The following is a 24,221-nucleotide window of genomic DNA, read 5'->3' as shown; positions in this document are numbered from 1 at the left end:
TTTTAGAACTACAGTAACATCTGATTTCTCTCAACATGGGGACAGGAGAGCTGTCAATCAATAAATTGGGAAAAAAGTAACTTGCGTTACTTGTCTGAAAAAGTAACTCCGATATTCTCTTGTAAATTAAAAAGTAATGCGCTACTTTACTAGTTACTTGAAAAAAGTAATCTGATTACGTAACTCGCGTTACTTGTAATGCGTTACCCCCAACACTGCTTGTATGCATAAATAAAAAAAAGTGTTTTTTGTCTTCAGTTTTGGTTGCTCATTAGATGTTCTCTTCGTCTTCTTCTGCAGATCTTCATTTGGCCGCCGAATTGGGTAAAAATTTACTGGAGCAGAACAGAGACTTAGAAGAGACCCTCCAACAGATGTGCATCACCAACCAGGAACAGATACAGGAGATAGAGGCACTGTCTATCTATCTATCTATCTATCTATCTATCCATCTATCCATCCATCCATCCATCCATCCATCCATCTATCTATCTATCTAAAATTGTAAATTGTTTTATCTATCTATCCATCCATCCATCCATCCATCCATCCATCCATCCATCCATCTATCTATCTATCTATCTAAAATTGTAAATTGTAGTTGGTTTGTGATTCCAAATCCATTACATTACACACTACTTTTAGATTACTTTTGGCCTAACTGGTTTGTCACATTGATTTAAATAGGATAATCTTGTACCATACTAATAGAAAAATATATATATTCCATTCATTGTTATTAACAAAATGAATGCATTTAACATTTCGTCAAAGTTTCCCAAACTGGGACTCGTGAAGGAACTGCAGGGAGTTCATGAGTTTACTGAAAATCTAATAATTTATGACGTAAAACACTTACTAAAACTGAACTAAACTAAACTGAACTTACTGAACTAAAACACTTACTAAAAAAGGTGAAATATGATGTTTGTTTACCTGCATGTCATGTGACCATTAACCAATGACAGAGAACTGTGAACATGCAAATGTGTTACTAAATTATGACCTTATTACCGTAAAATCTCAGTGGTGCTTCAAGAAAATATATTAGGTGAAAGAGGTTCGGCTGATGAAGAAGTTAGGGAATCCCTGCATTACATGTAAATAAGAAATAACATGAATTTGTGTATTTTAATGTGTTTGAAAGACAAAGGCCTTCTAAAGACATATATACATGGTTAAATAAACCCTCTGTTCTGAGGAAACGAAAACCATATGCACAGAAAAGCAGTCTTTTATTGACATGGTTCTTTGGATAGTTCCTCCATCTACGTTCTCTGTATAATCAGTTGATTTTATGGTTGTATAAACCTTTGTCTGTTCCATGCAGTGATAAACCATTTTAAAATACAGTACTCACAGAAATAGACAGATATTTAGATGTATTGTATCTAAAGGCCATAAATTGAGAATGTATTGCCTAATATTTTAGATACTGTGCCAGATTGTCACTTAGCGTCAATATTTGCAAAGCACAACTGATAGCCTTTAGTGCCTCCATAATGGTTAAACAGTTTAAATGAATGAATCTATAGCTAGAACTTGACTCAGACTTCTCTTAAAAGGCAATAAAACGGATGCATATCTTAGATTTACATTTTGCTAAGAATAACTGAGAAAAAGCCTTTATGCAAATAAGACAGACAAAGGTATCGGAACTTGTTAGATTTCAGTCTAATGTTTCTTTCTCCTTTGTTCAGTATCTTTCTAAACAGGTGGATATGCTGAGGTCGGCGAACGATCAGCAAGCTAAACTCTACGAGCAGCTGGATTCAACCGCACAAGACCTGGAGCTGAAAAACCAACGACTGGTGCTGGAGAACAGAGCGGCTCAGATGAAGATCGAAGGGTAAGACTTTAGAAACGATGGTAAATGAATGCATGAAGCCAAGGAGAAAATGCTTTAAATGGCGTCTTTCCTGACGGCAGGCTCACAGAGACGGTAGAAGGGCTGCAGACTCAGGTGGAGGAGCTCCAGAGAGACATGCAGAAGCTGAAGCTGGATTCTGCTGAACAGAACCGGTCCAGTGATCGTGATCCTGACAGTGTTCAGGGTCTCACATGCTGCGAGGAGAACTGTCAGTTACACAAGTAGGTTTCTGCAGTACATTTTTGCATATTTTAAACCCCCACTGTGTTTTGTGCTACAGTAGGTCAAGTACATGAAACTAGTGGCCTTTAAACGGTCACGGTCTAGGGGATTAGTAAAGAAACAAATTAGCTTCTTCTCATTCGTAGGTTTCGGGCTTAGCAGAATTACCTTCCCACACATTTATATTCCTGCCAGACTCTGCTTAATCTGCTGGAGGGGACATGGACAGGGTTGTTTGACGCAAGAAAAGGAAAATATATATTGTGTTACATGCGTCTGATTTCACAATTTTTACATTTGCAATGTTATTTCTCACACTTTAAACGGTCACGGTCTAGGGGATTAGTAAAGAAACAAATTAGCTTCTTCTCATTCGTAGGTTTCAGGCTTAGCAGAACTACCTTCCCACACATTTATATTCCTGCCAGACTCTGCTTAATCTGCTGGAGGGGACATGGACAGGGTTGTTTGATGCAAGAAAAGGAAAATATATATTGTGTTACATGCGTCTGATTTCACAATTTTCACATTTGCAATGTTATTTCTCACAATTCTGACATCTCACACTTCAAAATTAATTTCTTGCAATTGCAAATTTTATATTTCAGAACTTTATCTCCCATCTTTATATCTAACAATTGCAACTTCATTGTTCATAATTGCGACTTTAAATCTAACAATTGCAACTTTATATCTAAAAATAGCAGCTTAATTTTTCATAATTACGACTTTACATCTAACAACTGCAACTTTATTTATTGTCATTGCAACTTTATATCTAACAGTTGTGACTTTTTTGTTCACAATTATGGCTTTATTGCTCGTAATTGAGGCTTTATATCTAACAATTGTGACTTTATATCTAACAGTTGCAACTTAATTTTTGCAACTGCAACTTTATATCTAACAATTGCGATTTCGTTGTTTGTAATTGAGACTTTATATCTAACAGTTGCGACTGCATTGTTCAGAATTGCGACTTTATATCTTAACAATTGTGACTTCATTTATTTAAATTGCAACTTTATATCTAATAGTCGCGACTTCATCTGCGACTTTATAACTAACAATCGGGACTTCATTGTTTATAATTTACGACTTTATATCTAACAATTGTGACTTTGTTGTTCATAAATGTGACTTTATATCTAACAGTTGCAACTTAATTTTTGCAACTGCAACTTTATATCTAACAATTGCGATTTCATTGTTTGTAATTGAGACTTTATATCTAACAGTTGCGACTGCATTGTTCAAAATTGCGACTATATCCTCTGGTTTCACAGACAAGGCTTGAGGCTAGTCCCAGACTAAAATGCATGTTTGAGCTGTCTCAACTGAAAATATCTTGCTTTGACATATCTTAAAATATGTCACTGCCATTGTTCTGTCTCAAGATGCACACCTGTAACGTTTTCTTCTAAGGCATTTTTATAAAAGCTGCTTAAATACCTTAATTTAACTAAGGCCTTGTCCTGGCTTAAGCTAAGCCCCATCTGTGAAACCAGGCCTATATCTAACAATTGTGGCTTCATTGTTCTTAATTGCGACTTTATATCTAATAGTTGCGACTTCAACTGCGACTTTATAACTAACAATCGCAACTTCATTGTTTATAATTTATGACTTTATATCTAACAATTGCGACTTTGTTGTTTGTGATTGTGTCTTTATATCTAACACTTTAAGTCCCATCCTTCAGTTTTTCTAATTGAATATTCTGAAATACGCTAAAATAGGCTCTTTTGGTTGATCTCAGAAAAAGTAAATATTTTACACAATATTTTAGTCTGTACAACTCCAGATTTCAGTAAAATGCTATCTGTTGTTGTTTTTAACATGAATTTATACCATTAGGATTCTCATATATTTCGATCTTCAGTTATCTGACCAACGGCTCTGATTTCTAACCATGCTGCATGTATTTCAGGTACTTTTCTCATGAGCGCTCTGTTTCCACCAGCCGCTCGTCACTGAAGCGTGAGGAACAAGACGAGTGCTGGGAGCTGAAGCGCTCGGTTGATTCCCTGCAGGCGCAGCTGGGCACAGAGCGCGCTCAGAGAGAGACGGCCGAGCTGGAAGCTGATGCTCTGGTGCATGAACTCAGCCAGCTGGAGCCCAAAGTGGCGCTGCTCGGAGTCTACAAGGAGCACCTGGCCGAGAAGGAGGCTGAAGTCCAGGAGCTCCGCCTGCTTTTGCGCTCGAGCGAAGATAACGTGTTCCTCCCATTGGATGATGAAGTGGGGGGGGCTGGACACAGGGGGCGGAGCCTGCGGCGGTGCTGCAGCAGCGAGAGGCAGTTGCTTAGTGATGAGCAGCCTGCAGTGAAGCATCATGGTATCTCTCTGCTAAATGAGGTGGATGCTCAATACACCGCCCTGCAGGAGAAATACGACACGCTGCTGCGCCGCTGCAATGGTGGGATGTTGTCAGAGAAGCAAAAAACTGGCCAAACGTGCACACACTCGCCGGGTGTAAACACACAGAACGATTCCCAGCAGCCTGAGTACAAGGCCCTGTTTCAGGAGATTTTCACCTTTATCCAAAAGAGCCAAAAGGACCTGAAGGAGAACAGGATCAATCCCGGTCAGGTTGAATGAGGCACTGATCTGCATCTATAGCTATAGAACTAGTATAGAGACCTTAAAGGTTTGATACGGCAGGTTTATCCCAGGTACTCTCTTGCTTTTATTGCCACTTTTATTACCTGGTGGTGAGTGTATATAAAGCACTTTTGTAAATATTTCTAAATGTTACTGTAAAAAAAAAAGCTGTAAACTTAAATGCACTGTAACTGATCTCTGAAGCAAACATGTATTTATAGTGGAGTGAATCTCACAAAAACATTTCCAGGTTATATATTACTACATAATCAGTAGGAAAAAAATGATATTAGCATAAATCAATACAATAAATAAAAAAGAAAATAGTAGAAAAATAAAAACACAATATAGCCTTTTGTGCAAATTTAAAAATGTCAAACTATGTTAATGAACATAATTTAACGATCTAAGAAGAAGAATGTAATTAAATTGTAAAAGTTGTTGTAATACTTTCAGTTGTGTACAGAAGTTTTTCTTTGAAAATCACCCTGAGCAGAAACAATTAAAAATCACTGTAAATTATAGGCAGAGCAGATGCAAACATTAGATGAACACAAATATGTATAGATGTTTTATTATTTAAATACATCATTTGTTGGTCTGCATTACAGTAATGTGAAAGAGTGCTTATTTGCCATGAAAATAATGAAATGCAATAATCATGATACAAAAATAGTCTTTAATTTTTATATTCTCTTTTGAATTTTGAAGATATATTTACTTTAGCTTTGTGCAATAAAGCCTAGTGTTTTAGTCATTACTGATCTGTGCATTTGTTGCATCTGTTAAAGGAATTCCATTCCATCTTAAAGATGTCAAACAAAAGTTTCAGTCTCAACCTTGTTAGTACCATTCATTCATAACCCCATAACAGGGCAAGTGTCTCCAGTCGAGTGTTTGCATGTGAACTTTCACCTGTATCAGTGCAAATGAGAAGACTGAGCTTTATACGGCACATAAATGGACTTTCCACCCAGACTGTTGGACATCAGAGAACATCGTCTTCAGTTCCAGAGGAAAGGCTGCTTCTAATCAAGGCCTTTGATAAGATTTGAGTGACGTCGCAGCATTAGGTAATGCATTTATCTGGCTGACATGCGCCGTCTGTTATCTTCAACACAGATGCACTGCACATTAGAGATAGCACTGGGTTGTATTTAAAATGGAAAAATTACAAAGGCATAATGTTGTAAGCTTAGACACTGGGTAGAATTTCAGGAAACGTACATTATAGAAGAACGGACTTATTTTGAGACTTAAAAAAAGAACCATTTCTAGCATATTGGGAGAAATACGAAGTACTGTAATGTAATCAGTAATCAATGATTGTGTATATGTAAATTACTAACCTCAAAAACAAAAAGTATAGCCCTTGTTCTACTGATATATTTGTCCCTGTATTTCCTTAATACTACATAAAATAATTTGACAGTTTCACATTCTAGTAAATTTTCTGCAGTTAACTGAGCATTAGTTTCTATCAAAGTGTTGGTTTTGTATTAGCCTTGCTCAATATTTTGTAATATAGATTAAGAAAAAAAGGTTATTTTTGATAACTATTTTAGTGTCCTTGTTACACATTTTTATTACAGTAATAACTGCAGATAATGCATAATTACATGCAACTAAATCTTAACCAAACCATATAGAAAGTTAATATGAACTAATTAAATAAATATTATTTAGTACATAAATGCACTGTAACAAGGACACCTTAAAGTGGCAGATTGCTTCAAAGCAGCTTAAAAAAAAAAAGACAGGACAGTGAACAAATACAAATAACAGTGTTAATGCTGTAGAATTGATCAATTATGAAATCAATTTCAGCTGTAAAGCAGCTCTACAGAAGACAAGTTGTTTCATTTTTCAGCTCAGTTTATTTCACATTTTGTTCTCATCTGATAATGTCACTGAAGTTAAATCAATAATACTACTGAATGTAAATTGTCTTTTGTAGGATAAAATATAAAACAAGAACTTTTGAAGATGAGTTGTCAGTTGCAACATTTATTCAGAATGACATACAACTAAAAAAGGTCAGATTTGGGGTCCTCTGCTGTTTGAGTGTGCGACTGTACAGACTTGGCAACGATGATCCAGAATATGAATATGTGGAATGATTAATAAACAGACGGACAGTGAACGCTTTATATGCAGGCGTGGAGGAGACACATCTGCATGTGAAGGTGGTTTCAGTCATAATTATAAGATTGCAAATCATACTGATAGAATATTTCCCCTGAATAACTAAGAGGCACTTTCTTTCACACCCAAACACAGTTTAGCAACTTGAGCAAAAATCCCAGATCACTTGCATGACGAGAGGGGCGGAAAAAAAAAAGTGTAACCATTATGCATTTTTTATTTTCAGAAGAAATTAATTTTTAAATTGCTTCAGCATTTATGCAGAATGCCATAAACGGTCTGACATATAATGGGCAAGACTGCAAATATAAATCCACTGCAAATGTCATTCAGAGCTTCACATTCCAATGTCAATCTCCCTTCAGGTCCAATAAATATTCATGTGCATTGATTCATATATTAGACTTACAGGGTTTGTCTGTTAGAATTGAGCTAAACTGCTCCAGAATCAACCAACGTTTTGTCCTTTTTTTTGGTTGTCAGAGCTGTAAACATTTCAACGGGAACTTCATAGCCTTCATTTGACCCAATGAGAGCTGAGAAATTAATATTTCGGAGGATTTATTATAATCTAGTGGTCTTCAAATGTGTCCGTATCCTGCAGCCTGTTTTCTTTGGGTTACAGTAGAGTCATTCTTAAACGTGGGGCAAAATACCAAAAAAAAAAATCCTCAATATGCAATAAAATCAAGAAAACGATTGAACCAAACATCTTTTTTTCAGTCAGCTAAAGGTAAGAAACAAGGCCAAAATCTGCCGACAAGCTCCCAAAGGCCACAAGCAGGATAAAATGAGATGAATCATGATCTCCTGTCATTTTTATTAGCAATACCTACTTTCATATCAGGTCATAAAAAAGAAAGCAAAAGAAAACCAGCATAACTGATCGTATGCATTCAGCACACAACTCCTTTCCTCGTACTTCAATTTTCCGCAAACGCAGGATTGAATGGATCTTCAGCCCTTTTCGTGTGATGCTCATGTGACCAGACGTAAGGGTTAACGGAGTGGGCGTGTCCCCGGGCCGGTGGTGTCAGCCGAGGGCAGTGATTGGTTGGGTGTGTTGGCTCCGTGTTCACTCTCTCTGAACTCTGAGGGAGGGAGGCGTGTGATTGACAGGATCTGCGGCGCTCCGGCTCTCCTGTCAGGAGGGAACGGTTCCCTTCAGATACCACATCCCTCCCAAACTCATGCAGCACTCCTGAAGCAAACACAACACTGCTGTCAGCAGAGAACACATCACACTTCACTAAGGGTTAACAATGACCGGCACATACAACTTACATGCTAACACTTTAGTACAGGGACCAATAATCACGATTAACTAGTTGCTTATTATCATGCCTATTATTAACATATTGTCTGATTATTAGTGCTTATAAAGCACATATTCTGCAAGACCATATTCTACATCCCTAATCCTACCAATACCTTAAAGGTGGGGTAAGCGATTTTTCAAAAACGCTTTAGAAAACTGATTCGGGCCGAGTAGCAAAACAAACTTGTAGCCAATCAGCAGTAAGGGGCGTGTCTACTCATGATGTGGAGGAGAGAGCGTTCAGTGCACAGGACGGACATTAGCCGAGCCGAGCGACAGAAAGATAGAGATGGCCGATAAAAAAACAAAAGAGGATTCGGGCCGAATAGCAAAACAAACTTGTAGCCAATCAGCAGTAAGGGGCGTGTCTACTCATGATGTGGAGGAGAGAGCGTTCAGTGCACAGGACGGACATTAGCCGAGCCGAGCGACAGAAAGATAGAGATGGCCGATAAAAAAACAAAAGAGGAAACCGTCTGCGGAACAAAAGGCGGCTTAAGGCAAGAAGTAGGACCCGTGTAAATATCGGATCAGCTTTCCAGCGCTGGAGAGAACTCAAGGAGCGGAAGGCCTGCGATCGGACGCCGAGGTTGCTCTGTTTCTTCTCGATAGGTGAGTAACACCGTGTCTGCGCCGCAACAGCTAAAGTCTGTCTAGTACACTGGACGCGACAAAGCGACCGTTGAAAATCATTTGAAATTTGTGTCAATACGTCATGAATAGAACGCAGCAGCAGTTTTCTGTCGGGGATTTGTCGTGTCGTGCCGCGCCGCATCCAGTGTAGACCATAGATATGTATATAGGCTATATCTATGGTGTAGACAGCATCACTGATTATAATGAGTTCTATAGTATTTTGTCGCGCCGCGCCACTCGCGTCCGGTGTACACACGGCGTAAGATTGGTTTTGCTTTGTTTCACAGAACTAATCGTTGCCTGGGTTGTGTACGTATGTGTGGGGCGGAGCTATCAAAATAGGGGCGAGACCCTTTTGGGGTAGGGGTGTGTTTGTTTTGGTGATTTCAAATTCAACATTGGCTACCAGAAATCACTTACCCTGCCTTTAACTTAACTACCTTACTAACTATTGATAAGTGGCAAATTAGGAGTTTGAGACAAAAGTGCGTCCAATTACTTAGGTTTTATTTTAAGGGGTATTTTTATTATTTTCCACAGGCTGTCAATTGTAGCCTAAAAATATGCATTAATATGTAGGCGTTTTCTTTACTTAATTTACGTAAAAATAAGAATAAGTGAAATTCATTTTACTATTATCTTTCTCTCCATCAACTTCTGAATGTTTAATTTTGTTGTATTACATTTATTTGATTTATTGCTTGTAATTTGTCATTTATTTATGGATTTACTTTATTTTTCTGTTTACTTAAAAGAAGGCTAAATTGATTTAAATATACATTGTTTTAAAAAATAAATTCAGACAATAACTTTGCTAAATTATATGTCTGACATGTTGCATCACCTTTCTATTTGTTGTCATATGGGTGCAAAAAGTTTTTTTGGTGAAAATAAATTTTTACACAATAGGTGATTTATTTTTACTTGCAATTTATTTATTCATTTTATTTTTCTGATTGTCTTTATCTAACAATATATTTGAAAAAGTACTTTTTCTGACTTTGTGTTTGTTTTTCCAAATAGTTTTAAGTGTAAAGCAATGTTTACTTTAATTTTTTTTTTTAAATAAATAAAGTTGACATGCCATTGTTTTTAATCAAACATACAAACAAACAAAAAAAGAAAGAAAAAAAAACAGTTGCCAGTTTATTTTTTAGCTGATTTATTGCTTGCAATTTGTTATTTATTTACTTTATTTCTGACTTTTTATTTGTTTGTCTAACACTTGGAAAAGGTTTTGGAAAAATGATGCTTACTTAATTGAGAAATACTAGAAGGTTATACACCATTGTTTTTAAAATGACAACAAAAACTAAATAAAATACGTATTTACAGTTAAAATGTTTTTTTGTAGCATGACAACTCTAGAATGAAATATTGTAACGGCACCTTGAGCAGTCGATCCACATCTGTTTTGGTGACAGCGTCACCGAGCTCCTGTGTGAGGCGCGTCTGGATCACGTTTCTTCTGACGCGATAGTTCTTCATGAAGATCTCGAACAGAACCTGCCGGTGCTGCGGAGAAAACAAAAGCATTCTCATATACTCAAAATCACAATTAACATGCAAAAACCTGAAAATCAGCTCTCAGAAATCACCTTGTCGAAGGTTTCTCCGCTCTCCCACAGGCCAAAGACCTTCTGCTCGTCTGCCGCAGCGTTGCTCTGAGGAGGAAACTACACACACGATCACACATCAGACAGACCTGGACAAGACGATGACTCTGTGCATATTTAGCTTTAAGGAACATTGTGTATGATTTTAAACCTTTTTCATTTGCCCATTTATTTTAAGTGCATGTTAGTTGCATCATTACTAACAATTTTGTAGCGTGAAACATTTTCAGTCTAACTGAACAAAAACACCCTTTTAAGCCATTTCAGAGCAATAAATATACAGAATATTTTACAGATGTACGTAAATTTCAGACTTTATCACCCAGCCCTAGACAGCACCAATTTCTTGAGAAAGTTAATTCGGCTCACAGTTCAGACAATTTGGAGACACAGTTACAATGCAACTAAGACACTGTAAAGAATGCATTCTAACTATATTTATAAGTATATCCTGACATCAGGATATATGTGTTGTTTTAAGAATCAAAGAGACAGGAACACATCATTCAGACTCTCAGAAATGATTCTGGACTAATCTGTAAAGAGCTTTAACTCCATTAGGAGTAGTTACATAAGTACTGTTTACCAGCTACACACACACACACACACACACACACACACTTAATCCAATTAACCTTAAGAACAAAGGGCAAGACCAAATCTTAAAATCAAACACATTATCTTAATGAGCAGGACAGACAGACTTAAGTCGGTTAAAGACATAAACTAACAGAAAACAGTTCACCTCTTCTTAGAGGTGCTCACATCACGGAGCATATTAGTACTGGTCAATACAGGAACATTATCAAAATATAATATTAAGATATCTGACCAATATTGCAAGACATATATAACAATACACTTCAAAAATTAAAATTATTCAATCTGAAAAAATGAAATTATAAATACAAAAAAACTTTTGGCCACATATATGGCATGCGCGTGCTGACGCATGTCCGTGTTAACATAAGCAGCAGTGCCATGCGCATGCATTGTTTACATGAACCGGAAGCCAGCGCATGAGTTGTGATACTCTCTCCACAATTTTGATGGTTTTCACCTAAATTTGACAGCCCTCAGAATATTTTCTGCTATTAATACATGAACATGTATATCAAAACAAAGAACCGAGCCTCTGCATTTAAACAAACAAAAAATTTTTTTTATTCTATCTTCATGTGTTCATGTTTTATCACCACTTGAATGCAGATAGGTTTAATCAGAAATACATTTTGGACAAAAAATTGAGAAAAATGCATTTTTATCAAACTAGTGCATTTTCAAGCAAAATACACTGATTGCCGTAAAAACTCGTCTTTGGCTGGGAAACATTGTCTCTTAATTGACAAGATCTCTCATCAATGGCTGGGAAAGAGTTAATAGTGAGAATTGGTCCCTAAAGTGTCAACAAATTATTTATGTAATAAAATAATGGTCAAATTAATCACATTAAAATCACTGTGATGTTAATGATGTAGCTTAGTTTTCTATCTGCTAAAATGAATAAATGTAAATATTGACAAACCATAGTGCATATTTTTAATTGTTGAATCAATCTATATTGGGCTTATAATTAATATTAATATCAGTGCATCTACACTTGTTTTCCAAATGCATATTTTAAATCAATTTATAACAAAGCACTATGTGGTGCACTAAAACCGCCCATCATCCACCACAGTACTTACAGGCACCAGGATCTGTCTGCACTGGCTCTGGAGGATGGTCTCCTGCAGCATGCGGTCCGTCACGTGGCCATACACCGAGTGCCCCGTGGGTAAACTGGCCAGATGCAGGTTAAACAGCCTCTTCACTTCACTCAGGCACAAAACATAGTGCTTCCGGAAAGTGCTCCGCACAAAGTCCTGGAGCTCTGGGGTGAAGGCGTGAGTGTGTCCGTTATGAGGGTCCGAGGCTGGAGAGGTAGAGTTGGGGTAACCGTTGAGCGAGCCGTTAGTGAGCGGGCCTGACGTGTCCATGGGCTCTTCAGAGTCACTCATGGGCTCCTGTTTGACCTGCAACGGGGCGGCAGATTCACCGGACGAGGCCGTGTTTCTGGACGCCTTCAGTCTACGAGCGTCCAGCTCCCTCTGCATGGCGGATTGGTTTTCTCTAGCGTTCTCCTTCGCCGTTTTCAGACGCTGGTCTCCGCTGATGTGAACGGGCTCTGCAGAAAACACAGCACCACATGAACACGGAGAAACAATACTGTTTATAAGTTTGGGTTCAGCAGGCTTAGTTTGGCAAGGACGCATTAAATTGATCAAAAGTGACGGTAAAGACATCTATAATGTTACACAAGATTTCGATTTCAAACAAATGCTGTTCTTTTGATATTTCTGTTCATCAAAGAATCCTGAAAAATAAAATGCCTCAGTTTCCACAAAAATATTGGGCAGCACAACTGTCTTCAACATTGATAATAATCAGAAATGTTTCTTGAGCAACAAATCAGCATATTAGAATGATTTCTGAAGATCATGTGACACTGAAGACTGGAGTAATGATGCTGAAAATACAGCTGCGCATCACAGGAATAAATTACATTTTAACATAGATACACATAGAAAACAACAGTTTTAAATCGTTTTAAATTTGATCAAATAAATGCAGCCTTGGTGAGGAGAAGAGACTTTAAAAGCATTAAGAATTCTTACAGACCTCAAACCTTTGAACAGTGATATATATATATATATATATATATATATATATATTTTACACAAGTAAAAAGTCAGAACATACCCATCTGAGCATCCTTTTTCGGCACAAAGTCATCTTTGGAGAAGTTAAACACTTTTTCCAACCTGCAATATAGTGTTTATTTAGAAAAACACTGGGAGACTGAGATTCTCACTTCCTATTAAGACCAAACTATGTACGATATCTTGAATATTCTGTATTATTTATCCTATTTAGCTAAAGCATTAATTCAAATATTCATGTTGTTGTAACCCTGTACAAATTGCTATAGCGCCTGCACACTTTTTTTAGATGATCAAAAGTCCTTTTGTGTTTCATAGAATAAAGAAAATAAGGGTTTAATGTCAAATTCTGCGAGGTCATGTCATACTTAGACTGAATGCCCAGCCAAAGCATGTGCTGCCTTTGAGCCACATCAGGATGCTTTCTGACAAAATCATGATCCGTGGGCAACAGGAACTCCCAGCCTCGGTTTAATCGAGGGACAGACATCTGCTCCAGTAAGTCCTTAACGTCCTCTGGAGGAAGCTGTAGTCACATGACAGAGAAAAACATCAGAGGACGACACATATACACACATATATATATATATATGATTGCATCTGTGTTTTTGTTAAGTATCATATGATACATCAGCAGACCTGCCAACATTGAAATTTTTTTTTGAGTACCATCAGCGTGGGCGGGGGTGTAGTGGGGGTAAACAGTTTACAGTTTTTTACCGTTTAGTTAATTTTTGCTATTTAGTTTTTTTTTAATGCTATTTAAAAAAGAAAGCAAAAAAAACTCCAGTAGACTTTAATTAAAACTCCAGTACACTTCTGTATAGGGCTGGGCGATATGAGCAAAAATTTATATCTCTGTATTTTTGGGCTGATTTGCGGTATACGGTAGCCTATATATCTCGGTATTTTGTATTTGTATTAAACAAATAAAGTGCATGTAAGCATGTAGGCACATATTATGTGCAAAAAACGGTTAAAATCACATTACATTGTAACATTGCAATCTAAAAACAAAAATAATAATTTTAAAGCAGAAGTTAAAGTTACTAAACTAAAAATGAAAATAATAAAAAGCACAGACTAATTGAGTATAAAGGCTATTTTGATTACCCCATTACACTTTACAGTTAGTGCTGCTATCATACAAATACACTTACTTGTAGGTTTAAAATTCTACATGTCACATTTATCGTCCAACTACAAATATTTCAGCAAAATGTATATTTCAGTCAGAGTTATTGCGCTCCTATTTCATTGAGCTCTGTCTGTTTGGCGTCTCTGTCAGCCTCACATGCAGCCTTTCTGTCAGAGCATCTGACGGGGCGAGCGCGAGCCGCTTTGAACTGAAACTATAAACTATAGGCTACTAGGAGAGAAATAAAATGCAGAAATTATTTAAATGCAAAAACAAAACAAAAAACGTTCTGATTGGTTGAACTCTTCATCTTTTTCTGTTGCTTGTTTTGAATACTGCGCGTGGACAGAGGCGTCACTAGATTTTTGCGTAGTTTAGAGTGACAAATCGTACCAGCGTACTTTGAGGTCAAAATGCGTAGCCACTACGCAAAATGCGTACAGGTTGACAGGTCTGCATATGTGTTTTTGTTAAGTATCATATGATACATCAGGCTCATAATCTGACAGTGAGAATATGAAGCAAAAACTGAGCAAAAATATGCAATTTGGTGCTGATGCTGATATTTATATGATGAAAGTCTAATGCTTGAAATGTAAATCAATGAGATATTTATAACAGTACAGCAGATACTGACATAAAATGACATAAATAAATATCAGTCATCACTCCAATAAACTCCATCAATCTCCAATAATATGTCTTAGTAAGATGAGATTGAAATGATCAGAACATATAACGCAGTGATTGAGAGCTGAAGAAATAAAGGCTCCTCAGAAGATGTGAGATGTTCTGGAGGCTTGTGAAGATCATTCCTCCGCTGAGGAACAGTGAAAGTAAAGCTTCTGGAAACAAACGCTCCTCAAAAGATCCTGAGGATCAGATTTGAGACTCACTGATTTTTCTAAAACATGATTGATGGAGAATCAAGTAAAGCTGAGCTGCTTCAGTCCAGTAAGTGTTCATCTGGAAATATTACTTACTACAGTTATTCTGATGTTTACTTGATAAAAATCAGTAAAGATTTGACAGAAAAAAGACTCGTGAAGCACCAGCTGAAGGTTGATGTTTGTTCAATTACACTAAAAGAGCTTTTAATTGATAAAATGTATGAACTAGGTTTCATTGTCAGACTATAAAGGGTAAAACATCACATCTTGTCCTTACAGCGCCATCTTCTGTTATACTCGAGCACTCATTTAATTCAGCACACAAACCTTTATGATAGCAGCAACCTCTTTTCTCATCAGGGTTCGTTCTGAAGTGAATCTCCACATCTGAAAGTGCAATATGAAATCAGCAAACATTCTGAAAACAACACTTTTCAGATCACCAAATATCAAAACCAGGACACAGGAATCATATTAGGGTATGTAACCACAACATTTCACATATTTCAGCCAAAAGAGAAGAAAAAATAAAATAAAATAAAAAAAACTCACCCTTACACTTGTGAAATTAAACTGTAAATGCTGCTGGATGACAAGCTATTTACTGCTCTTATTAATTCATGTAACTACTATCATTATTATAATAATGTTTTTTTTTTACTATTAATATTTTATTTTTAGATTTACGGCTGCTGTTTTTGCTTATACTGCAAGTAGTCCTGCTATGAATTAATCTTCTCCTTTCTTTTGTTTTTATGTCATGCTGTCCATGTGTTAATTGAATCATATGACAGTTCCACGATCATATAACCTTGCTCTACCTTAACTGTAAGTGAAACAGTACATTGTTCTGTTTCTTTTACAGCATTAATATTAATTAGAGAGGCTGATTACACATTAACGTGTATATAGAGAGCTAATGATATCACTCAGTGGTATCTGTAATTGTATGACACAATCCGTTCATGTGGAGAAAACCAAAATAAAGGAAAGAAATGAAACTCACCACAAAGTCTCGGCCGCGACAGAGCACTTCAGCAGGAACGCCGCTGTGGGAACTACAGGTGTTTTTGGGATACAGCACGTCACTGTCAAAGACAAAAACACACAGAGAATTTTAGCACTTCATCTACTAAAACATCATGCATTAACTCAATGTAGAGAGGAAACAAACGCCATCCTCACCTCTTCACGACCCAGTTGCCCTGTACGAGCAGCGCCACCTGCTGGATGCAGCGCAGCACTGCGGTGGAGTCCGTTCCTGAGGCCAGCAGCCCCATCAGATTGGCAAACGGCATCACCTTCACTACGAGCAAAAGAAAACGGTTATATAGAGACAGAAACAATTTGCCTGAAAGTTCTAAGAGGTCCGGTTTCAGCGGGGGTCCGGAAAATGCTTTTTGGAACAGTTATAAATTTCCATCTTGACAGCAGTAATTTACATTTAGTCATTTAGCAGACGCTTTTATCCAAAGCGACTTACAAATGAGTGAAGCAATCAAAATCAACAAAAGAGCAATGATATGCAAGTGCTATGATACATCTCAGTTAGCTTAACGCAGTGCACGGAGCAAGGGTGTAATTTGCAAAAGAAAAATCCTAAGCAGTTAAAATACTCATCAAAGTTGAGGCTACTGGAACCTGAGAGCCAAAGCGGTGTGTCTGAGAATTATTATACAAAAGATGTCAATATTTTTAGCAGTTGAGCTCAATTGGGTTTGAATATTAAAAGGTAAGATCGGATGTTTTATCAGTCTATTATTATTTTTACATTTAGATACCACGTACGGCAGAAGGCCACATGATTGAGGCTTCAGGGAAAGTCTGGAACATTTTGACATTTTGCTTAAAATAAGTATCCACTAAAATCAAACAAACAATGTACATAATAATCTAAACACTCTCAACATGAGCAGAAAAGAAAGGTAATTAGTCATTTCAAAGTTTATTCTCTCTTTCCTTGCCATATACAAATCATTTTTTCCAATTATAACACTGAAATGCTCTGAACATGCTGATTAATAATGCTAAATGTATTTGAAAAAGATGAAAATCACAAGTCTGGTTTATTTGAACAGTCGGAGTCATATCTGAAACTCGATTGCTGCATTCTCATTTTTAGCAGCGTTTTAGCAAAAGTATCAACCTATTTTGCTGCTCACTGTGTTTCTGCTACTATTGTTAAAATAACCACTTCATCTGCAGCTCATGTGGTGTTTTCCGTCTTTAGCGCACGGAGCGGAGAGGGCTTGAATGAAGCCCTTCCATTCTCACTCGCTCTGTAATAGTGTAATGTAACGCGCTGATGACGGATCATGTCTGTGTGAACAGGGTGCAAGGAGGTATGCAAATTCATACGTTGACAGGCAGGTAGGACAGCCTATCGTAGCCCTCGGACCGAGGGATATGATTGGATGAACATTTTATGTTCCTATGCCTTCCATAGATGATATAAATACATTTAGACTCTGGCGCATCTCCTTGCAACAGATGTAAGACACACAGGGTCAAATTAAATGAGTTTTGGGATATTGTTCATGAGTTCTCTGTGATGGTCCTAGAGAAGAAATATCACAAGACTTCTTTAATAAGTGACCCTGGAGCACAAAAGCAGTGTTAAGTCGCTGGGGTATATTTGTAGCAATAGCCAACAATACATTGTATGGGTCACAATTATACATTTTTCTTTTATGCCAAAAATCATTAGTATATGAAGTATTAAGATCATGTTCCATGAAGATATTGTTTACATTTCCTACCGTAAATATATCAAAACTTAATTTTTGATTAGTAATATGCATTGCTAAGAACTTCATTTGGACAACTTTAAAGGCGATTTTCTCAATATTTAGATTTTTTTGCACCCTCAGATTCCAGATTTTCAAATAGTTGTATTTCAGCCAAATATTGTCCTATCCTAACAAACCATACATCAATGCGTATTTATTCAGCTTTCAGATGATGTATTAATCTCAATATCAAAAAAATTGACCCTTATGACTGGTTTTGTGGTCCAGGGTCACATACAGTGGGTACGGAAAGTATTCAGACCCCCTTAAATTTTTCACTCTGTTATATTGCAGCCATTTGCTAAAATCATTTAAGTTAATTTTTTTTCCTCATTAATGTACACACAGCACCCCATATTGACAGAAAAACACAGAATTGTTGACATTTTTGCAGAGGCTGCAATATAACAAAGAGTGAAAAATTTAAGGGGGTCTGAATACTTTCCGTACCCACTGTATATCTTTATGGGGTGGACTTAAATGAGATATTAGAGCCTTTATTTATTAAAAGGGTAGGTCTGATTTCATAAGTATCCAAGAAATGTATTTGATTAAACTGGAAAAAAGAACACCCTCCAACATTTTAATTATTTAAAAGATATTATAAACAACACACTGCACATTAGGGCTGCACGATAAATTGCATGCGATATTTAATGCGCATCTTATATAGTGTACATGAGTTCTCTGTGACTGTCCTGGGAAAGAAATATCACAAGACTCCTTTTTGGGGTGAACTTAAATGAGATATCAGACCCTTTATTTATCAAAAGGGTAGATCTGATTTCTTACGTATCTAAGAAAGGGAAAAAGAAACACCCTCCAACATTTGAACTATTTTAAAATATCATAAACGACACACTGCATATGGAATATTTAACATACAGTTTAAAAAACAAAACCCACATCTTCTTAGAGACCTGGAATATCTATTATGAACCATTTGACTCATGCCTATATATTTAAATTAATTTAATTTGTTTCCTCACTGAACATTCTTGTGCTATCATTTGATTTCGGTTTTAATTTGCTAATAAATTGGATTTGTTGATGTATGCGTTTTCATATTTGTATACTCTGAAGCTGCTAAATGTAGAATATTTCTATTGTTTTGATTGTTATATTATAAACTGATACACATTTAGACCACTTCACTTAGCGATTGTTATCGGGATGTGAAGAGACTTTTTACCAGCATAACAAAAATCATAACAAATCACTGCCTTTAAACAGTAGAAATATTGGTGCTACTTGTTGTCAATGTCTCACAGCTCGGTTGGAACCTCGGTTGGATTGCGGTCCTCTATTTGAGGATGCCTGAATTTGACCATAAACAATAACGCAACCCAAGCTCACCGTTCTTCATCAGCATCTTGACTTGTTCCCCAAGAGGCAGTGTGCGGAGCTGGGCCATGGAGAGCACGTTACTGGGACCCATGGGCTTGGCGCTAGAGGACGAGATGACAACATAAGAAAAGGCAAATGGGAAAAATACAAACACCTCACAGCATCCTACTGAATGTTCTTCTACTTACACTTTTTCTTCAGCCAAAGGAGGCATGAGCATGGACAGATATTCACTGAGGAGAGAGCAAAAATACATCAGATGAACACACATATTTCACAAACTGATCCTCCAGTGTTCAGAAGGCACTAACCGTGGTGTTTTCACCAGTTCTGTGTTTTCTGCTGTGTCCATGGCCTGGCAGTAAAGATACTGGCGCTCGTGCTCAGAACGTCCGTCCTAAAGATGAATCACAATAAACGAGAATGCATGAATAATATAATACACACTGAATGATTCCGGATAAAATATTAAATGACATTTCAGGTTAATATTTCAATAATTAAACATTTAACACATTCGAGTCTGCAGTTCTCAGATGTCGCTTAATGTTTACAGTTAAATATTTAATCTCTTTTGGTGATTTATTTGAATTATTTTTAAAATGGTTTTTATAAAGGCTGAACGTCTTGAACAAAAATTACACAGCATTGCGATTATTTTGCCATTATACAATATTGTGATTTGAACTGTGATATAAATATTTCACTTTTTGTTCCAAACATTCACAGTATTTTTTTTTACCTCAATCATAATTTATTATTAATAATAATGCAATTATTATCATTTACTGTAATTGTATTGTACTGTAATAAAAAACAAATCTTTGATAACATTATCACATATTGAAAACCAAAACCTTACTTAAAGTCCCAGAGATTTAATGCTAATATTTCAATAATTTAACACAACTGCATGTTCACAGTTCTCTGCTGTCAGTTAACAGTCACATCACATGCAATTAGAAAGCCTTTTTTTATCATCATCAATCATCATTATTAATAATAAGAATAAATATAATAATAAAGTTATTATTACTGTTATAAATTACAACTGCACTGTAAAATAAAGAAAATATTCATAATATAATCATTTTTTTTATTTTACACTACAAGTTCTAATACTAAAATTTATATGTCTTAAGTTCTTCACTTTCAAACATTAAGACGGCAAGTTTACTATGATTTCAGGAGTAAAGTCAAAGTCTTTGTAAGTGTAAGAAATGTGATTTCCGAGCAGTAATAACGATGTGTTTGTTTGATGTGGTTTACAGTGAGATCACAGTGAGTCAAGTGTGCTGCGGCGGGTCACATGATCACACGCACCTTTACACCGTGGTAATGCAGGTGAACCCAGGGCTCTTCAGCCTGTTTCTTCTGCAGGAACTCGTACGACTGGATGCGGCGCTGACGGGCCTGTTCTGACTCGGGCCGGGAAAACCTCACCTGGTTAAAGGGCAAGTAAACAATAAGAGCAATGAGCATGAGCACAGGCTCAAACACAGCTCATGACTCAGCATTTTGTTCTATACTTTCCAAAAAAGAAAACAACTGCATGAAGTCTTACAGTGATTTGTTTAACATCCTCTTCTGCCTCATCCTGAGAAGAGTCTCCAGCTGCAAATGGACACACTCATTAGTTCATCTTAATAATGCATCTATCATACTGGTCAGAATTGCATAATATTTAAATATTCAGTTTTCCAGTCTGGTTTTCATGAGAGCACCTTGAGATTTGGATTGGTGCTCACACTGCACATAGTTTGACCCGTTAAATATAACTATAAAAATAAAATAATCAATAATAGTAACAACAGTATTATTGCACTTTCAGTTTTTTTTTTTAAATACTTTTGTTTGTATTTTTTAATATAAAAACAATTGTTTTATAATACACTTAAACAACACAATACTAATGATTACATTTTTATCTTCTTTTTTATTTATGGATTAAATTATTATTTTTACTTTTTACATTTTTATATGAATTTTCAACAATTTCAAACCTAAAATCAGCAAGCTTTTATTTTGGCGGGTTGCTGGCAAGTAAGTAAATGCACTGGTATATTATATAGATATATCTATCTACCAAATGTTTCTATATATGATTTTTTTCTTCCCTACATTGTTTTAAAACTATTTCCGATTTTTAAAATATTTTCTATTCTGACTTGTGTACATTTTTTTGTGATCCTATGTAGGGGTGTGCGATATATATCATCTGCGATGATATCGTAATTGTTGTTTTAACGATGTGCGATTTGACATTAATTTCTATCACTGCTGTGAACTGATCACCACACAGAATATGCAGAATATCAAAAACTTTAGGAGTCAGCTGTCCACTGTAGTCCTTATCTATATCAGCACAATTACACACTCAGCAAAATGTTGTCTAATTATCGTCATCGATCAAATCCCAGAAAATATCGAGATATTATTTTTTGTCAATATCGCACACCCCTAATCCTATGTTATTCTTCTGTTAAATTTTATTCAATGTTTAGGGTTGAAAAAAGCATTTCACGGCACATCATATATGTATGGTTATGTGTGACAAATAAAATATATTTTAAACAGTGTTATTGTAGTACCACTGCCATACTAATATAGTTTTATTAATATTTTGAACCAGTTTTTATTTTTCTATTTTCCATTTTCATTTTAGTTTGCTTTAGTAACTTTGTTGTGTTTTTGTCTTTTTTTTTTTTTATCTATATAATGTTTATTAATTGTAATTCAGTTTTAGTTATTTTAGTACATCAAGTTAAACTAAACTAAAATGAGAGACGTTGCCTTGGAAACTAGCTGAAATAAAAAGTTTCCATTTTAGTTGATTTCATGTAATGTTTATGTTTCTTTCAATGGTGTTAATTTTTAGTTTTAGCTATCTGATTTAAGAAAAGAAAAAATGTTTCATATATAATGCCTTTATGATCAAATCGAGAAAGGATACCGTATTAAAATAAAAACCAGAAGTGACCCCAAAACACCCCACACCTTCATTGGCCGCCTCTCTTTCTCTATGTTTAGTATCAGCTTTATCAAGGTAGGTGAAGCTGGGTCTCATCTGGAGGATTCCCTGCAGTGGAGTGAGATGAAGCTCTCCTGCAACCAAAACATCAATAACAGATCATCACATAATTGCTTCTACTCCACAGGAATGCGACGCTGCAAAAGCCAACCTTTGTGAAACACAGCCGCAGCGTAGCGGGACGTGTTAGTGGTCGCCTGGATCGAGGAGAACGTTTGCTTGTCCATCATTTTCCTGTAAGCAGAAGGAAGAGATTAAAACTACGAACACCAAAGTCAGGCAGTAAACATCAGAAAGGTTGATGCTCCTCACGTCGAGTAAACGTTGGAGTCCTCTGAGGACGTGCCGTCCACATTGAGCGCGATCTGCTCGCCTTTACTGCCGCAGTAGTTCGGACTCATGGTGTCCATGGCTACCTCCAGTTCAACCTGGATGCAGGGAGGAAAAACATGAGCTCTGTGTTTAATAGGAGAAGCTTAAGAAACGAGCAGTGAACACCAGCTTACCTTCTGCTGCTTGGGTTTAATCCTGGCCGCCAAATGAGTCACATTCTCATAGCTCATAGAAGCAGGACGCACTGGATACTGGAGAGGAAAATGTTCAAAGCAGTGACTGCATAAGTTATGCAACTAGTGATATTTAAAGATTATCAGTCTCTACCGTGACCTTTGTATTACACTGAAAATTCCAGCCTTGCCTATGGATGAGCAATTTCTTGGTGAAAAATACGATACAGGTTAAGAGCAGCGTGATTTTTAGAAGAAATTAAATTAATCAAAAGTGCCAGTAAAGACAATTATAATGTTACAAATGATTTTTCTACTCAAAGGATCCTGAAAAATAAAATGCATCACCGTTTCCACAAAAATATGAAGCAGCACAACTGTTTTTAACATTGATAATAATCAGAAATGTTTCTTGAGCAGCAAATCAGCATATTAGAATGATTTCTGAAGATCATGTGACACTGAAGACTGGAGTAATGATGCTGAAAATACAGCTGCGCATCACAGAAATAAATTACATTTTCAAATATACTCACACAGAATTGTGTTAATTTAAATTCTAAAAATATTTCTCAATATTACTGTTTTTACTGCATTTTCTGATCAAATAAATGCAGCCTTGGTGAGCAAAAAACACTACTTTAAAAAAAATTGTACTGACCCCAAATTTGTCATTGGCCATCATTAAACTACCGTATTGACCCGAATATAAGACGATGTTTTTTTCTTGGAAAGTGTATATTTTTTAAATGTGATTGTTGGTACGTTTTACCAGTTTTTACCATACTTTCAAAACAAAAATTAAAATAGGAAAAATATGCAATATGAAAATAATTGAAGACAAAATGTGTTTTACTGAGAAAAAACTAGATTTGGTTTTTAAAAAGCCTTTTTCCAAAAGGTACATCTGGAAAAAGGGGGGTCGTCTTATATTTGGGCCAATATGGTAAATATTAACAGCTCTGATATCAGTTTTGATATCGGACAACCACTAGCTATAACCTTCTTCTGTATGAAATATATTATCTGTCATTCTTACCTGGAACAAATACAGCTTTTCCACGAGACTTCTGGCCAGATACACATCAATCTAACAAGAGAGAGAGAGCAGTAAGAATGATACAGATGCTAAAAACAACAATAACTCTGCAGTTTGATCGTCCTGTATTAGTTCAGCATGTTCACGTCTACCTCTTGTATAATTGGATCATCATCATCTCCGCTGGCCATAATGAAGACCGGAGGAGGACTTCAACCTGCAAACACACACAAACATACATATGAATGTGTGTGTGTGTGTATGATATATATATATATATATATATATATATATATACACATATACAGTATATATATATATATATATATATACACACACACACACACACATCAATATACATGTTACATA

At 36.2% G+C, this 24,221-nt stretch overlaps 2 protein-coding genes across 2 annotated transcripts in view; one reads left to right on the top strand and one right to left on the bottom strand.

Moving 5' to 3' along the window:
- cdr2b (cerebellar degeneration-related protein 2b) overlaps positions 1 to 5,259 on the top strand; it is a 6,233-nt gene extending 974 nt beyond the window's left edge. Inside the window, exons 2-5 of the mRNA XM_016440843.1 lie at positions 301 to 413; positions 1,701 to 1,849; positions 1,930 to 2,091; positions 4,023 to 5,259. Of these exons, the coding sequence (XP_016296329.1) occupies positions 301 to 413; positions 1,701 to 1,849; positions 1,930 to 2,091; positions 4,023 to 4,692 (1,094 nt within the window). The 3' untranslated portion in view covers positions 4,693 to 5,259. The remainder of the gene's footprint in view (positions 1 to 300; positions 414 to 1,700; positions 1,850 to 1,929; positions 2,092 to 4,022) is intronic.
- Positions 5,260 to 6,557: 1,298 nt separating this feature from the next.
- The window catches only part of LOC107653984 (polymerase (RNA) III (DNA directed) polypeptide E), an 18,746-nt gene continuing 1,082 nt past the window's right edge, over positions 6,558 to 24,221 (bottom strand). Inside the window, exons 2-21 of the mRNA XM_016440842.1 lie at positions 24,005 to 24,068; positions 23,853 to 23,903; positions 22,814 to 22,891; positions 22,620 to 22,735; positions 22,459 to 22,541; positions 22,274 to 22,381; positions 20,841 to 20,890; positions 20,600 to 20,719; positions 19,588 to 19,673; positions 19,465 to 19,509; positions 19,286 to 19,377; positions 16,326 to 16,446; positions 16,147 to 16,228; positions 15,468 to 15,527; positions 13,481 to 13,638; positions 13,153 to 13,214; positions 12,099 to 12,577; positions 10,393 to 10,470; positions 10,184 to 10,309; positions 6,558 to 8,041 (exon numbers count right to left, since the gene is read on the bottom strand). Of these exons, the coding sequence (XP_016296328.1) occupies positions 7,985 to 8,041; positions 10,184 to 10,309; positions 10,393 to 10,470; positions 12,099 to 12,577; positions 13,153 to 13,214; positions 13,481 to 13,638; positions 15,468 to 15,527; positions 16,147 to 16,228; positions 16,326 to 16,446; positions 19,286 to 19,377; positions 19,465 to 19,509; positions 19,588 to 19,673; positions 20,600 to 20,719; positions 20,841 to 20,890; positions 22,274 to 22,381; positions 22,459 to 22,541; positions 22,620 to 22,735; positions 22,814 to 22,891; positions 23,853 to 23,903; positions 24,005 to 24,043 (2,091 nt within the window). The 5' untranslated portion in view covers positions 24,044 to 24,068 and the 3' untranslated portion in view covers positions 6,558 to 7,984. The remainder of the gene's footprint in view (positions 8,042 to 10,183; positions 10,310 to 10,392; positions 10,471 to 12,098; positions 12,578 to 13,152; positions 13,215 to 13,480; positions 13,639 to 15,467; positions 15,528 to 16,146; positions 16,229 to 16,325; positions 16,447 to 19,285; positions 19,378 to 19,464; positions 19,510 to 19,587; positions 19,674 to 20,599; positions 20,720 to 20,840; positions 20,891 to 22,273; positions 22,382 to 22,458; positions 22,542 to 22,619; positions 22,736 to 22,813; positions 22,892 to 23,852; positions 23,904 to 24,004; positions 24,069 to 24,221) is intronic.

The sequence above is a fragment of the Sinocyclocheilus anshuiensis genome, unplaced genomic scaffold, assembly GCF_001515605.1.
Source record: "Sinocyclocheilus anshuiensis isolate Anshui unplaced genomic scaffold, SAMN03320099.WGS_v1.1 scaffold454, whole genome shotgun sequence".
Lineage (NCBI taxonomy): Eukaryota > Metazoa > Chordata > Actinopteri > Cypriniformes > Cyprinidae > Sinocyclocheilus > Sinocyclocheilus anshuiensis.
This window is presented reverse-complemented; position numbering and strand designations above follow the sequence as displayed.